Below are 15,706 nucleotides of genomic sequence, written 5' to 3' on the forward strand. Positions count from 1 at the left end.
CTCTGAAAATTGAACTGACACTGTTTCAATTTACTACGATCTTTTATGTGAAGCTGCTTTGACACAATCTACACTGTAAAAGCGCTATACAAATAAAGGTGAATTGAAAGATTGGAAAAATGTTGCCTGGTCTGATGAGTCTCGAATTCTGCTGCGACATTTGGATGGTAGCGTCAGAATTCATAATCAACAACATGAAAGCAGGGATCCATCCTGCTTTATATCAGTGGTTCAGGCTGGCGGTGGTGGTGTAATGGTGTGGGGGGATATTTTCTTGGCACCCATTAGTATAAATTGAGCATCATGTCAATGCCACAGCCTACCTGAGTATTGTTGCTGACCATATCTACCCCATTATAACCACAGTGTACCCATATTTTGATGGCTACTTCAAGCAGGATGTCGCATCATGTCATAAAATACGAATCATCTCAGACTGTTTTCTTGAACCTGACAATGAGTTCACTGTACTCAAGTGGCCTCCACATTCACCATATCTCAATCCAATAGAGCACCTTTGGGATGTGGTGTAACGGGAGATTTGCCTGTTGAGATGCTGATGTGATGCTGTCATGTCAATATGCACCAAAATCTCTAAGGAATTTTTGAGTACCTTGTTGAATCTATGCCACGAAGGATTAAGGCAGTTCTAATGGGAACCCTGCTCTAGCTGTACCTATTAAAGTGGCCGGAGTATACCCAAGATTTAAAGGGATTGTTCACCCCAAAATTTAAATTCTTCACTTGGTCGATACCTATTTGAGTTTTTTTTTCTTCTTTTGAACACAAGCGAAGATATTTTGAGCAATGCTGTTCGCTGAGACCATTGACTTAAATGTTAATGTAAATTTATTAGCAATTATTGCAACTGTCAAATTATCTAACGTATATCCGAGATTAAAAGGGATAGTTCACCCAATAAAAAAGAAAATTCCCTACTTGTTCAAAACCTATTTGAGTTTCTTTCTTTCTTTTTTTTTTGAACTCATTGACTTCCATAGGAATATTTTGGTCCCACTTTATATTAAGTGGCCTTAACTAATATGTACTTACACAGGAATTAATATGTAATTTCATCTGTAATTAACTTTTGTAATTACATTTGTAAATACATTGTTGACCATCCCTTACACCTTAACCCACCCTTAAACCTACCCATACCACCAAACCTGTTCATAACCCAACCTCTATCCCAACTCAAAAGCACCACAAGTGTCCTCAAATACATCATAAACACAGTAAGTACATTGTATTTATTTTTTTGATGCAAGTACATAGTAGTTAAGGACACTTAATATAAAGTGGGACCAATATTTTTCCCCTGCTATGGATGTTGATGTGTACCAACGAGGGTAAGTAAATGCGGTCGGTTTCAATTTTTTGTGAACTACCCCTTTAAAAGCCTTTTCATTTATCAACCTGCAGAAAAAGACTTTCAGTCTGTAAAGACCTTTGAAATAACTTCCTTTGGAACACTAGTATAGCACTTCAATGCATTTTCAAAACGTGTTCTGAACTACCTTAGCTGTAGGGTTCCCTGAATATAATTGCCCACCTTAAAACTTTGACCAATCAGAATCAAGCATAATACAAGTATAATATTAAAATAACCCTCCAGAATGTCTCTATTAATAAAGTTCCAAACAATACATCTCCATACCCGCAAAAACGAGCCCCATTGACATCTAAAGTATGCCTGCCCGGCTAATGCTGGTCTCTATTGTCCGTTCACTAATGAGGATAAGAGTGACGACTCCCTGACAGGACGGATCTCTTTGCAGTGCAGTTGGCTAATAGTATTCAATGGCTACTGTCAGAAAGAAAGGCCAGCGGGGTAGGACAATGTGCTATTCTCTCTCTCTCTCTCTCTCTCTCTCTCTCTCTCTCTTTCGTTCTCTGTCAATTTTGCCCTGTAATGAGAGCCGAAGCTTGAATCCCCAGCTGTGGAGTTCCTTCTCTGAGGATTACGGCCCCCGACCGCTAACCCGTCAACTGCTGCTGCTTTTAACCAGGGGGGCTCCAGGTCCCTGCCTGGTTCGAGTCCCATAGTGTTCTGAAAACCCCCCACATAACGCTAGAAGATTTCGCTGTGCCAGCCAGGAGACACTCAACACTTCGTATATAACAATAGTGATGTCATGTGTGAATACTTTTATAGGAGTTGTTTAGATTGTTCCTGGTCATTGAGCCAAACTGTGTGTCTAGGCTATAGGTGTTTATACTGAGGCTTGATTCAGCTTAAGAAATCTTTTATTGTTGTTGTTGTTCTTTTTCCAGAATGCTGGAGACATGGAGAGCATGCTAAACATCCTCAATGTCTTGGATGAGCTGCTGTCGGCAGGTGAGATACCCTTTTCTTAGAGCCAGCCTGTTGGTTTGTTTTTTTTTCTGTCGCATCTCTGCATTGATTTGCAAGTGTGCTGACATTTTTTAGTTTCTTCAACCGTGAGAAAGGAATCACTTTGTGTGTCTAAAAAAGAATGTAAATAAAAAAAAAAACAGCTTCATAAAAATAAATGTCATATATTAGGGTTCTTTAAATGTGGGCACTGAAATTAAATGATGTCCTTGTGTTAAATTTTGTCTTAATGGCTAACTTTTAATAAGCTTGTCTATTCATCAGTTTTCCATGTTAATATCCATCTATCCATGCATCCTTTACATCCATACATTCATCCATACTTGATTTGCTTGTATCCAGTGATTTACAGTAGTCAATCCATGTGTCCATTTCCATACATACATACACACATACATACATACATCATTTGTATCCATCATCCATCCATCCATCCATCCAGTTACCCATACATCCATCTCATCCATCCATCCGTCCATTCGTGCTTTCCATCCATCCATCCATCCATCCATCCATCCATCCATCCATCCATCCATCCATCCATCCATCCATCCATCATTTTATTAAATTGTCCATCCATCCATTTACCCATACATCAATTCATTCGTCTGGCTGTCCGTTCGTCCTTTTACATACATCCACATATTCATCCATCCTTTCCATTCATCCATCTTTTCCATGCATCCACCTATTCTTTTGTTCTTTCCATCCATCCATCCATCCATCCGTTTGTCAGTCTGTCTGTCCACCCTTTTATCCATCCATCCATCCATCCATCCATCCATCCATCCACCCATTTATCCATCTATGCATCCATTCATCCATCTCTTCCATGCTTGCATCAACCCATACTTTCACCTATCCATCTGTCCTATCCATCCATCCATCCATCCATCCATCTGTCTCTTCCTTTCTTCCTTCCTTCCTTCTATCCATCCACCCATCCACCTATCCTTTCAATCCATCCACCCATTCATCTGTCTCATCCATCCATCCATCCATCCATCCCTTCCATGCTTGCATCCACCCATATTTTCACCTATCCATCTGTCTTATCCATCCATCCATCCATCCATCCATCTGTCTCTTTATTCCTTCCTTCCTTCCTTCCTTCCTTCCTTCCTTCCTTCGTTCCTTCCTTCCAGCCGTCTATCTATCCCTCCGTCCATCCATCCATCCATCCACCCACCCACCCTTTCATTTCATCCACCCATTCATCTGTCTCTTCCATCCATCAATCCATCCATCCATCCCTCCGTCATTTTAATCTGTCCATCAATATGTCATTTCTTTCCAACCATTCATGCACTCATTTTTTCCATCAATCAAAAAATCTGTATTAATGGAAAGTCATTATCTCTAAAATAAAAGCTTTTAAAGCACTCATAGCAGCACTGAAGTTACTGTTAAAAGGAGACCTGACGTCAATGCACATTCAGTCCCACAATGTAATTGTAAATAACAGTTTCAGCCATATTTGTTTTCATAACTTACCCTTATCCACATCTATTATTCACAAACAAACTTATCAAATAATACTTCTTGTAGAGGTGGAGCCCTACCACCCTAATCCTGTCATCTGAAATTAATTCACAGCAAAGCAATTAGCCAAATTTATTCACCAGCCTCCAGCACAAAGTTCTAATCACTAAAGTTCAGGAAAAAAGTCGAAAATATACCCAGACATCATCTTGCGATAAAATGCCAGTAGCAAATTATTATCAGACTAAATTTGACATTTTGCGGTGAAATGATGTCGGTGGTTTTCTTCAGGCACAGACAGACGGATTCATCATATGATATCAAAAGGAGGGAGCGAGGCTTTGCTGACGGCTCTGGTGAATTCGGCGCGCAGCTTTACACCCAACTATACCATCCTACTGCCACTGCTGCACCTGCTAGCCAAAGTGGGCCATAGAGGTGAGTCATGGAGAGGAGGAGTTTAGAGAGGAGGGGTGGAGACAAAAAATGACTGACACTGTTTTTATGATTTATTTGTTTTATAATCATGATGGGTGTTTTTTACTAGTGGCAATGGTTTGTATAATTCCAGCCTGATCTCACAAGGAGTAAGTACTTTACATTTTGTCGGTTTAGTGGCTAATTCGTACAATTTTGCACAAAATGTATGATTTTACAAAGGAGGCATGGCACCCAACACCCAACCGTCATTGGGGGATAAGCAAATCATACTAAATTGTACGAATGAGATTGTACAAATTAGCCACTAAATCAAAAAGGTACAAATTGCAGTGAAATTGTGTTGTTCATTCCCTTATTTTAAAGATATTATCTTTTATTTAAACATTTAAAATTGCATTTTTATTTTTACGCATTCACATTTTTTCATTTCAATTTTAGGTTTTAGTAATTGTATGTGCTTTTTAAATGACTATTTGTTGCCTTTACTATTTTTATTATTTTTTGTAAGCATTAATTTCAGTTAATTGCACAATATTTAGAGAATATTCTTTTTTTTTCATGTTATATTTTTAAATAAATATTTATATTATTGTTATAAATGTTTATGTTTAATGTAATGTATTTATAGATATTTATATACAGGGCGGCTCGGTCACCTCACAGCAGGAAGGTCGCTGGTTCAAGCCTTGACTGAGTCAGTTGGCATTTCTGTGTAGAGTTTGCATGTTCTTCCCGTGTTGGCGTGGGTTTCCTCCGGCTGCTCCGGTTTCCCCCACAAGTCCAAAGACATGGGCTATTGGTGAATTGGGTAAACTAAATTGTCCGTAGTGTATGTGTGTGAATGGGAGTGTATAGATGTTTCCCAGTGATGGGTTGCTGCTGGATGGGCATCTGCTGCATAAAACATATGCCGGATAAGTTGTCGGTTTATTCCGCTGTGGCTACCCTAGATTAATAAAAGGACTAAGCCGAAAAGAAAATGAAGGAATGAAAGAATGAATATTTATATACAGGTTGATTCAAAAACAACTTTAAAAATCTGTATTTAATCAAAGAAACATGATGGAACTTTGGGTAATTAATCAATGTGAAGAGTACTTAACAACGTTTTTTCAAACTTTAGAGCTTGCTTAAATTGACGACAGAAAGAGCTTAGCTCTCCTTTTCTTCTTTGCAGAGTTCTCGATTTTCAAAGTTGTGGTATTATTTTTGAATCACCCTGTATATATTTTTCTTATTTTATATATATATATATATATATATATATATATATATATATATATATATATATATATATATATATATATATATATATATATACAACGATGGTTTATTTTAGAATTACAGAGAGTGCAGGCTTTATTTTGTTCATTGTGGTTTATTATAAAATTATGATTTTCTGCATTTTTATTTTACATTAGATTTTTCTCTGTTATTATTTTGGTATAGCTTTTATTTATTTATTTAGGTTATTTAACTCCATTAAAAAAATTTCTTTGCCAATTAGCTGAATTAAAAGAAAACTATAATATAACTGGCATCAGAAATAATATTTTAAAGACAGTATAACACCCACATTCCCCTCTCCAATTCCAAATGCTTCATGCTGTTCACAATGATTTATAATTTAATCATCTCAGTGTTTCTGAATTCATTGCCGAATAACTATAAATAGCACCTCTCCCAAAATAGCCATGCCTCGTGTGTGAGTGTGTGAGTGTGTGTGTGTGTGTGTGTGTGTGTGTGTGTGAATAGCCCATAAGTCAGATCCAGCCTAGAAGGTGCAGACAGCAAACGTAGGGTCACTCTGGGGTCAGGAAAAAGCCCTCAGTCCTGCAGGGTCACAGGTCACTGTCTGAGTGTCATGAGTACATTTTAATGTTTGGATGTTATGTCATTCAAGGAGGAGAGTTTTAAACCCTCGCTGGAGATCCAATGTCTGTCAGCTTTCCACTCTCACACTTTGAAGCCTGTCCTAATGAACCCAGAGTCAAAACAGCAGGCAGTGTTTTTTCATCTATCCCGTTTAGACTAAACACTTCTAAAAACAAACTCCATCTGTTGTGAGAGCAGGATTTTTGTGTGCGATCTTGCTGTTTTTTTTTTAAGTGTTTGTAATCACTAGGCCAAAGGGATGTTGGGTCATTTGAATGATTTATCTTGCTTCCCTCTTTAGCCAGTGTGTTTTTATGGATTGGGGTTTTTAATAATACGATTGGATTTATAAGTGGTTCATAATGGTTTACAGATCCACTAATAGTTCATGTACACTCACCGGCCACTTTATAAGGTACACCTGTCCAACTGCTAGTTAATTTCAAATTTCTACTCAGTCAATCACACGGCAGCAGCTCAATGCATTTGGGCATGTAGACATGGACAAGACGATCTGCTGCAATTCAAACCGAGCATCAGAAGGGTGAAGAAAGGTGATTTAAGTGACTTTAAACGTGGCATGGTTGTTGGTGCCAGATGGGCTTATCTGATGCACAACCATCTTTAAGGTTTACAGAGATTGGTCCAAAAAAGAGAAAATATCCAGTGAGCAGCAGTTTAGCTTACCAAAACTGCACAATAGAAGATTGGAAAAACGTTGCCTGGTCTAATGAGTCTCAATTTTTGCTGCGACATTCGGATAGTAGAGTCAGAATTTGGCATCAACAACATGTAAGCATGGATCCATCCTGCCTTGAATCAATCACTTATTAGTGCTTATAAAGTAGAAATTCTGGAATCTTAGAGATTAACTTTTGGGTAAACCGTTTCTTTAACATGAAGGGTTTTTTTTTGTAATCCATGTTTAATGCTGTAATGGCATTAAAATGTTATGTTGAACTTATTAGAAATTGGTCATGGGGAAATTCTGATTTAGAGCAGGGGTGGCCAAACTTTTCCTTATGAAGGCTCAGAAACCAAATTTGATTGAGGGTAGTGGGCCAGGGGTGAATATAGTTGCCATGGATAATTTCCTGATTTAATAAACAGTATTGTTTTTTACATATTAATAATGAACTTACTACAGTAAAAACATTCTCATTTGTAACATAATGGAGTAACACTGGTTTTTGCCGTGATTTGCTCACAATATTGCTGACAGTATTTCCATTTTTTAAAAATCTGATTTATATACAACATTTAATTTCAGTTAGCTTTTTTTAGTTCTGAAATAAAACACACCAACCCTCCCTATCATTCTCACTCTCTTCTAAAATGGAATGGTGGGCCATATCAAAGGTTACAATGGGCCAACTTTAGCCCGCGGACCCTACTTTGGGCATCTCTGCTTTAGAGTTTGGATATCACACTGGGTTAGGGTTAACCTAGGTTTAACCATACACACACGTTTGTTTTTGTGAATTGTGAGGACATTACATACAGTAGGTTTCTATTTTATTTATACTGTACAAACAGCATTTGTTATTGCCTTAACCCCACCCTACTCCTAAACCCAACCCTTATAGAAAACTGTGTACATTTTCTGAAAACACTTATTCTGTGCGATTCATAAGCTTGTGTTCTCATATTTCACCACCTTTATGTAATACCTGTGCCATATCTGTGTCATTATACAGATGTTTCAGTCCTGATATGTCACAAAAACATGTACACACACACACACACACACACACACACACACACAGAGCTAACCATTGTATTCTATTTTGTTATACAAAGCTTATCCTTTTTGGATCACACTTTATTTTAAGGTACAATTCTCACTATTAACAAACAATCAACTATGACTTTTGATATTTCCCTCAGTGAACTCCTAATGTCCCACTTATTTAATTGTTATTGTGGTAATGTTAAACAGATATGATACAAATATCAAATCAATTCAATTATCTGTTCAATCGAGGTGGATTTTCGGTCATTCTATGTATCATTCCCTCCTCACAGTTCAATTAATCACTGCTTCTTTGAGTTCTTGCTCATGTCGGTATCAGAGATATATTATAGGTAGGTAACAAGCCACTAATTCTAATAGTAAGAACTGACACTTCTTAAACCAAAGTTTCCCCTTTTTGTATCTAGTAAACTTTTAAATAGTAATATCAACCAAACTGTATAATCATAATTTAAAAATATAATTGCCTTTTTTTTGTATGTTAATTCCAATGTTTGTTGTTGTTGTTAAATTCACTGATTGATTGGTGGATTCATTGTTGTTGCGTTTTAATTTAAAATGAATCTGTTGGATTTTGAAAGTGACGTTGTTCCTTTAATACCTCACTTTCCCATTAGACATCCCAGAATGTGGTTTTGATCTCCAAAGCAAAGCAATCTGTTTCATCGCAGCTGCCAAGAGCTCAAATATGAAGCTTTCCACGATCCCCGTAGTGAGCAAAACACTGTCAGGATGAGACATTACAAATGCGTGCTTTATAAATGTCAAAGAGGAACATCATTTTCTTATTTCCCTCAGATCGCCAAATTGGTCTGAAAGCGCAGAAGGCAGATGCTGTTCTGGTGGTGTTGGGTTTGCTGCGGCAGAATGTGGAAAACGCACGCAGAGCCGCGGCCTGCCTTTGGGTCCTCAGAGTGTTCTGCTCTTCGGGTGAGTCAGATCTGAAATCTTCTAATCTACAAGTTCTTCAAGATTTAAATGAGATGAACTAATGTCAAAAAAACGAAAAAAAAAAAAAAACCTGAAGAACTTTTCTTACTCAGCTGTGAGTTTTCAGTCAATTTAGCATTTGATCCTCAGTTGCCTCAACTAAATAAAACTATTGACCTTATTCTGCAGTGCGGAAGTACGCTCGTTTTTACGATTGTTTTAGAACTTCTGATTCAGTTGCCTATGGGACAAATAATAAAATGCAGAAAACGGTCAAACTACTTGCTCTACAAACAAGTATGTTCATGTCTATACATAAAAAAGTGAATAATAAAAAAAGAAAATATCTGTTTGCAACATCTAGCCGCATAATTGTCATGGAATGTGACACTGACAAAGGAAGTGTGGATCCGAATGCAGCTTTATTAGAGAGGTCAGGTAAGCAATGGTCAACACAGGGGCAAACAGAGCAATCCAGAGTCATAGTCAAATACACAGGCAGATGGTCAGAAGGCAGGCAGCAGACAGAAATAAACATAAACAAGGTGAGTTTCAAAACACAGCAAAGCAAGACAAAGGAAACGTGTTGTAGTGTCACCAATACAGTAAACAAGACTCAGCAACAGTGTGTGTGTCTGTGCTGCTTAAATAGTTCATGTAATCAGTCCTTGACAATCCTCCGGCTGTGTGTATGCAATCAGTCAGGATTAGGAACTGCTGTGAGTGTGTGTGGTGCATGACTGGATCTTGTGGTCCATGAAATGGTGTATTTTTAGTCTGTTAGCGATCAGTGTATATTTCAGCGATCTGCTCAGGCTGGATCGCTGGTGACCATGACAATAATACGCTGTTTTTAATGTAAAAAAATGTATAATCTATGGAGGTAAATTAGATCGGAAGTTTTGAGCCAAAAAGATTTCCAATAGGTTTCAAGTTTAAAGATAAATACAGTAAATACCTGTTTAAAAGTTTGGGTGAAGAAGTAAAACATTTAGTTTGTTATGATGACTAACACTGCCAACATAGGCTCATTCGGAAAACATAGCCCTGCTTCTGGACATCATGGTTTATGTAGCCAGAGGAACGTCTTTTAAACACTTCGTCTTTAAAACGAATGCTACGGGGCATATGTCAGTGGACTTGAGACAAAGAGAGGAGTTGATCGTGACGATGGGGTTCGAGTCTGGCCTAGAACGATTCCAGAAAGCAAGTAAGACGAAAACAAAAGCCAAAAAAAATTAAATAAACAAGTAAAAAACAGCATGAGAAAGTGGTAAAATCAGAAAACATTGGAAAAATCAGGCGATGGCTAATGCAAGGGCTTTTCTTTTTCTGGATTGCTTTTGAAAACACTGTCGGTTGGGATTAGGGAAGTGGGTGGACGCTGGTCAATCGGTGCTTTTTAAAAACACTATCAGTTGGGTTTTTACGAAAGAGGAGGGTGAACCAGTCGATTGGTGAGTCAGTTAGTCAGTCAATCAGTCGACAGTGGCCTCTAGTGGATTTACGCGAGAAGAGCAGGCATGAATGCCACTCACGAGAGAAATTTCTCAAAAGGATACGCAGAGGCCTCTGGTAGAATTGTGAAAACAAAAACTGCAAAAAAACATAGCTTGTGAATTTTGCTCTCTCCAGAAATGTATATAGGGTTGAGTTTTCAGAATGAGCCTGGGTTGAACACTGCATTTTTTTGACCACACACATGAGCACATATAGCTTTACATCTTTGTGAAACTCCCTATATACTAAATAATTTTTATACCTTTGTGAAATTATATATATTTTTTACCATTTTCATATACTTTGAGTCATTTTTCTTCATGGGGACTTAAAAAATGTCCCCACAAGGTCAAACTTTACAATTGCTATACTTGACTAAATGTCTCCAGAGTGTAAGGAATACAAAAAAACGGTATACACACACGTTTGTTTTTTGTGAATTGTAGCCACAGTACATACAGTAGGTTTCCATTGTTTTTGTACTGTACAAACTGTATTTTCTTTTGCCCTAACCCCACCCTACCACTAAACTCAACCCTCACAAAAAACTATCTACAGTTTTACTTCATGCAAAAAACTCATCCTAGACTCATTCTGAAAACGTAGCCCTCTATACATTTCTGGACATCACGATTTATGTATCCAGATCTACGTATGGGTGCATTTCGTCATTAAAAAGAATTCTATGGGGCGGTATGACGGCCTTTCTTTTCGCGCTTACCAGCTGACGGCTTACCTCCATATGGACCACTTTTCCAGTGCTACCAGTTTGTTCAGTGGCTTGCCATGTTCCAGTTCCAGAAAGCAGGTAAGATAAAATCAAAAGCTGAAAAATTAAATAAACAAGTACATAACATGGGAGAATGTGGTAAAATCTGAAAACGTGGTTAAAATCAGGCTAGGGGCTTTTCTTTTTCCAACGGTGGGGTTGGCGGTGGGTGGGTCAATCAGTGCTTTTGATCACACTATCAGTTGGGTTTAGGGAAGGCGGTGGGAGGGTCAATCAGTGCTTTTGAAAATATTATTAGTTGTGTTAGGGATGGGGAATGGGTGGGTTAGTCGATCGGTCAGTCAGTCAGTCAGTCAGTCAGTCGACATTGACCTCTGGTGGATTTACTCGAGAAGAGCAGGTGCAAATTGCACTCGCAAGAGAAATTTCTGATCTCGAAAAACTTACATAGCGGCTTCTGGTGGATTTGCGAAAACAAAAACTCCCAAAAAAAAAGTACCTTCTGGGATGCTCTCCATAAATGTACATGGGAGTACATTTTCAGAATGAGCCTGGGTTAAAAAAACAATTCTGCGTGACATCAGCAAAGTCCTCATATTTCACCATAATTTTGTATTACCTGTGTCATACCTTATTATTACTCATTTATGTCCTGATATGTCACAAAAACACGTACACACATGCACAGGCACGTGCACACATAGGGCTCAACCTGTGCAGTGCACATGCCCTTTTTAGTCTTGGATAGAAAGTGCCCTTCCAAAATGATCAAAAGTGCCCCCGCGACGCGGCACACCTTCGGTCCCGCCCTTCAGTAGGCGTGCGACAACTCCGCTCTTGAGTACGACAGTAGGCGTGCGACAACACAGCTGATCAGTACACGCGCGATAACACTGCTCTTCATTACGCGCGCTTTCACTCCCCCCCCCCCTCCCCTTTATCCTGCACATGCCCTTTGGACAGTCTCTGCACGGGCCTGCACATGCACACACACAAGGTGAAAACAATACTATTATCAGACATTACTATGTTTTAAAAGTACATTTCTGTTTAATACGTTTAAAACAATGTATTTCTGTGATGGCAGAGCTGAATTTTTCAGTCCTACAATCCAATCTTCTATGTTGTCATTCATATTTGCAAAAACATACCTGGAATATTACATAAATAATGTACAAATGCAGCACTGCTTTATCGCCATGGAGCTTTTTATTAATAATAAACGATTGTAGCTTGTTTCCCCTACATAATAAATAATTTGTGCTTCAGAGCCCACAAACGGCACACAATAACAATAGCTGTCATGTTAAAGTATGTTGCGGTCGGTTGCTTGATCTTTGGGAACATAACCTTTTGTGTCAGTTATAGGACGTCATTTAATCAAGTTGTTTTGATGACAGTCTTAGTATGGGCATGTTATAATGACTGAAACAACATTTGAAAGGGTGCCCATTGAGATTGATCAGCTGGTTGACAACTGTGTGATGCTGTCATGTGAATATGGACCAGAATCCCTGAGAAGTATTTCTACCACTTTGCTGATTCTCTGCCAGAGATGTTTTAAAGGGATAGTTCACTCAAAAATGAAAATTATCCCATAGCTTGCACACCTTCAAACCATCCTTGGTCTAAATGACTTTTTTTCTTCCAGATGAACACAGTCAGAGTGTTGTTTAATTGTTTTCCTGTCTCCTGACAATCCTTTATCTGGCTATCCTAACATATTATGTATGACGTAAGACACATTTATAATGGAAGCTTTGGGAATAGACGCATCTTGCAGGAACCTCTTGCCACACTGTTTGTTCACCACCGAAAATAACAAACAAGAACTAGTTGGCTTTGTGTTACTGTATACTTTTACACAGTACAGTATATTAATCTTGCTATATTGCATACGTGTGTCTACCCATCTTAAATCATGCTTCATTAATTGTGTACATTGCCGTGCATTACATGTAATCGGCCACCACTAGAAGTCAGTGATTGAAGTTAAAGAGTTTTTCCATTCTTCATTGTCTGTTTTAAAATAATATCTTAATACTCATCTTCTCTCTTTGGCCTTTTATACCTGTAGATTTTCATTATTGTTTGTTTGTTTTATGGTTTACTAGGCATTTTGGATTTAAAGTGCTTTATAAATAAAGATGCACTGATTAATAAAAATGATAATAACAAAAAATATGTATTTATTTAACTCTTATGTGCTCTTGGGGATGTCTTCATTCCCTCTGGGCTGTTTTTGAGGCTTAATGTGGCCACAACTTTCTCGTTGTTTCAGCAAATGGAATGACTTTTGGTGACAAATCTTATTTGGCCTCATATTTTGCTTTGACATTTTCAAAAATTCAACAATACATTCTGGGCATATTTACTACCCTTTTGTTATGTTGGTGGCTGTTTTTGCTATATTGACTTCCATTAAAAAGGCCTTTATTAATTGCAAAACCAGAACAGTCAATAGGTCAAAAACAACCACGCACATAATGAAAAGAGAGTCAATTTGAACAGTACACAAGGGTTAATATTTCTTCCAAAAACACCTTGATCCACTTCATAAGGGCTTACACCAGGGCCGGAGTGGGACTCCTTTTCAGCCCTGGAGTTTCAAGCCTCAGACCGGCCCACCTCAGTTCACGACTGACTATATTAAAATAAGGTCATTTCCAATTCAGTTTCTAATTACACTATCACATCTTTTTTTTTGAGAAACAGCTGCTTTAGAACTTCAAATGTTCAACAACCCTAACAGTATTATATGTCTTAACAATAAATATGAAAAAAATTAGTTACTCAAACAAGGATCAAACCCAGGTCGGTGGCGTTGTAACCTAACGTGCTAACCACTCGACCACAACATAGATAAAAAATAGATAAGAGGAGCAGAGCTGCGGTAAAATAATGAATAAGAAGACTGTGGTCAAGTTAATAAATTAATTAATTTAAAGAGTGTGACTGCTGAGAGCAACAGATTCTGGAGCTAGGGACACCGGCCCTCGCGGCCAAAAAACGGACCGGCCCACCGGGAATTCTCCCGGTCCTCCCGATTAGCCAATCCGGGCCTGGCTTACACTCTTGTTTTGTGTTTTTTAAGGCATCATGCGCATGAGAATCATATTTTTTAGACTCCATGTCAAATTAAAGAATTGACATTTTTAAACTTAGGCACTAAACAAAGTCAGTTCCAAAGCAGTGGACCAATAAGAAGGACTCCGAGGTGAACAGTGGCTATATTTTAAAACATTCATGCTCTATGTTGTGCTTTTTTAAAAACCATTGCATTTTTAGATGTAGATACGCATTTGAGTCCTAAAACATGTGTCTAATCATCTGGTGGCGTTAAGTGGAGTTAGTTTTACGACGGATTCATGCACTTTTAGAAGCTTCAAAATAAACGCCACTATCCAACACCATTATACAGCATAGATTAAACTTTAAAACCACTCCAACTGTCTTCATCTGTCTGAAAAAGGCATATATACCAAGGATGGCTTAAGGGTCAATAAATTATTTGGTAATTTTTATTCAACCAAGGCTTATTCTGAAAACATACCTCTGTATATATTACTGGAGTGCGCCAAATACGTTCCAGGAGTTACATTTTATTGCGATTTTTGTTTACACGAATCCACCTGAGGTGGCTGTGTATGCTTTTTGAGATCTCAAATTTCTCTCGCAAGTGCCATTCGCTGTTCTTGCATAAATCCACCAGAGGCCGCTGTTGACTGACTGAATGAATAAAGCCACCTTTCCATCTTTCCACTGCACACATTTGGACACGACTGTCGGAATACGCCCCCTTGTGGCAGTTGCACAGAATTTTCAGTTTTGACTTGCACTATGAGAGAGCTGTTCTTGCAGTGTCTGAAATAATGGAGTGCAAGTGCAAGAGCTTTTATTCTCTGGTCGTTTACAGTGGTTGAATTAATGAATGAATATAGAAACTCAAAGACCGCTAAAAATATTGGAGGGAATGTGGACTCAACCTTAAAAATGATATTTTTATTACTTTATTACTTACATTTATTTACAGAAATTGTATTTTATTTTTTTAATTTAGACTTTTTCTGATTTAAAAAAACCCAAAAAAACCTACTATTTCTCATCTCGCGACATTCCCATTTCTCAACACTAGAATACATTACATCCGGTCGGCCAGTCGCATACGTTCTAGTCGCAGGAGTTCAAGTATCTCAATGGATCCGCAGCTCATTTCTGATCCGAATTTTTCCACATACGGAGATGATCGGAACTCCACGCAGCTCCCGGTCTGTTGTTTGTCGTGTGCAGTGGAAAGGAGGCTTGACTGACTGATTGACTGAACCACTTCCGTAAACCCAACCAATAGTATTTTCAAAAGCACAGATTGACCCGCACACCTACTTCCCTTACATAACTGACAATTTTAAAAAGCAATCTGTTTTTTTTTACAATGTTTTCAGATTTTACCACATTCTCACCCTGTTATTTACTTGTTTGTTTTATTTTTTGGATATTGTTTTTGCCTTACCCACTTTCTGGAACCGTTTTTTGTTGTGAACTCAACTTCACTAACTCTTCTCTGCGTCTCAAATCCACCAACGTATATGGCGATCTAGGTGGATAAACTGGTAACAACGGGAAAGCCATCCATATG

General features: G+C 38.1%; 1 protein-coding gene across 40 annotated transcripts in view; it reads left to right on the forward strand.

Moving 5' to 3' along the window:
- Positions 1–15,706, forward strand: part of agbl1 (AGBL carboxypeptidase 1) — a 395,384-nt gene that overhangs the window by 143,924 nt on the left and 235,754 nt on the right. For all 40 annotated transcript variants that reach the window (XM_087311870.1, XM_087311857.1, XM_087311865.1 and 37 more), the window contains 3 exons: positions 2,278–2,341; positions 4,133–4,279; positions 8,709–8,840. In XM_087311870.1, the coding sequence (XP_087167996.1) occupies positions 2,278–2,341; positions 4,133–4,279; positions 8,709–8,840 (343 nt within the window). The remainder of the gene's footprint in view (positions 1–2,277; positions 2,342–4,132; positions 4,280–8,708; positions 8,841–15,706) is intronic.

Source organism: Danio rerio, chromosome 25, assembly GCF_052040795.2.
Source record: "Danio rerio strain M-AB ecotype USA chromosome 25, GRCz13ab, whole genome shotgun sequence".
Lineage (NCBI taxonomy): Eukaryota > Metazoa > Chordata > Actinopteri > Cypriniformes > Danionidae > Danio > Danio rerio.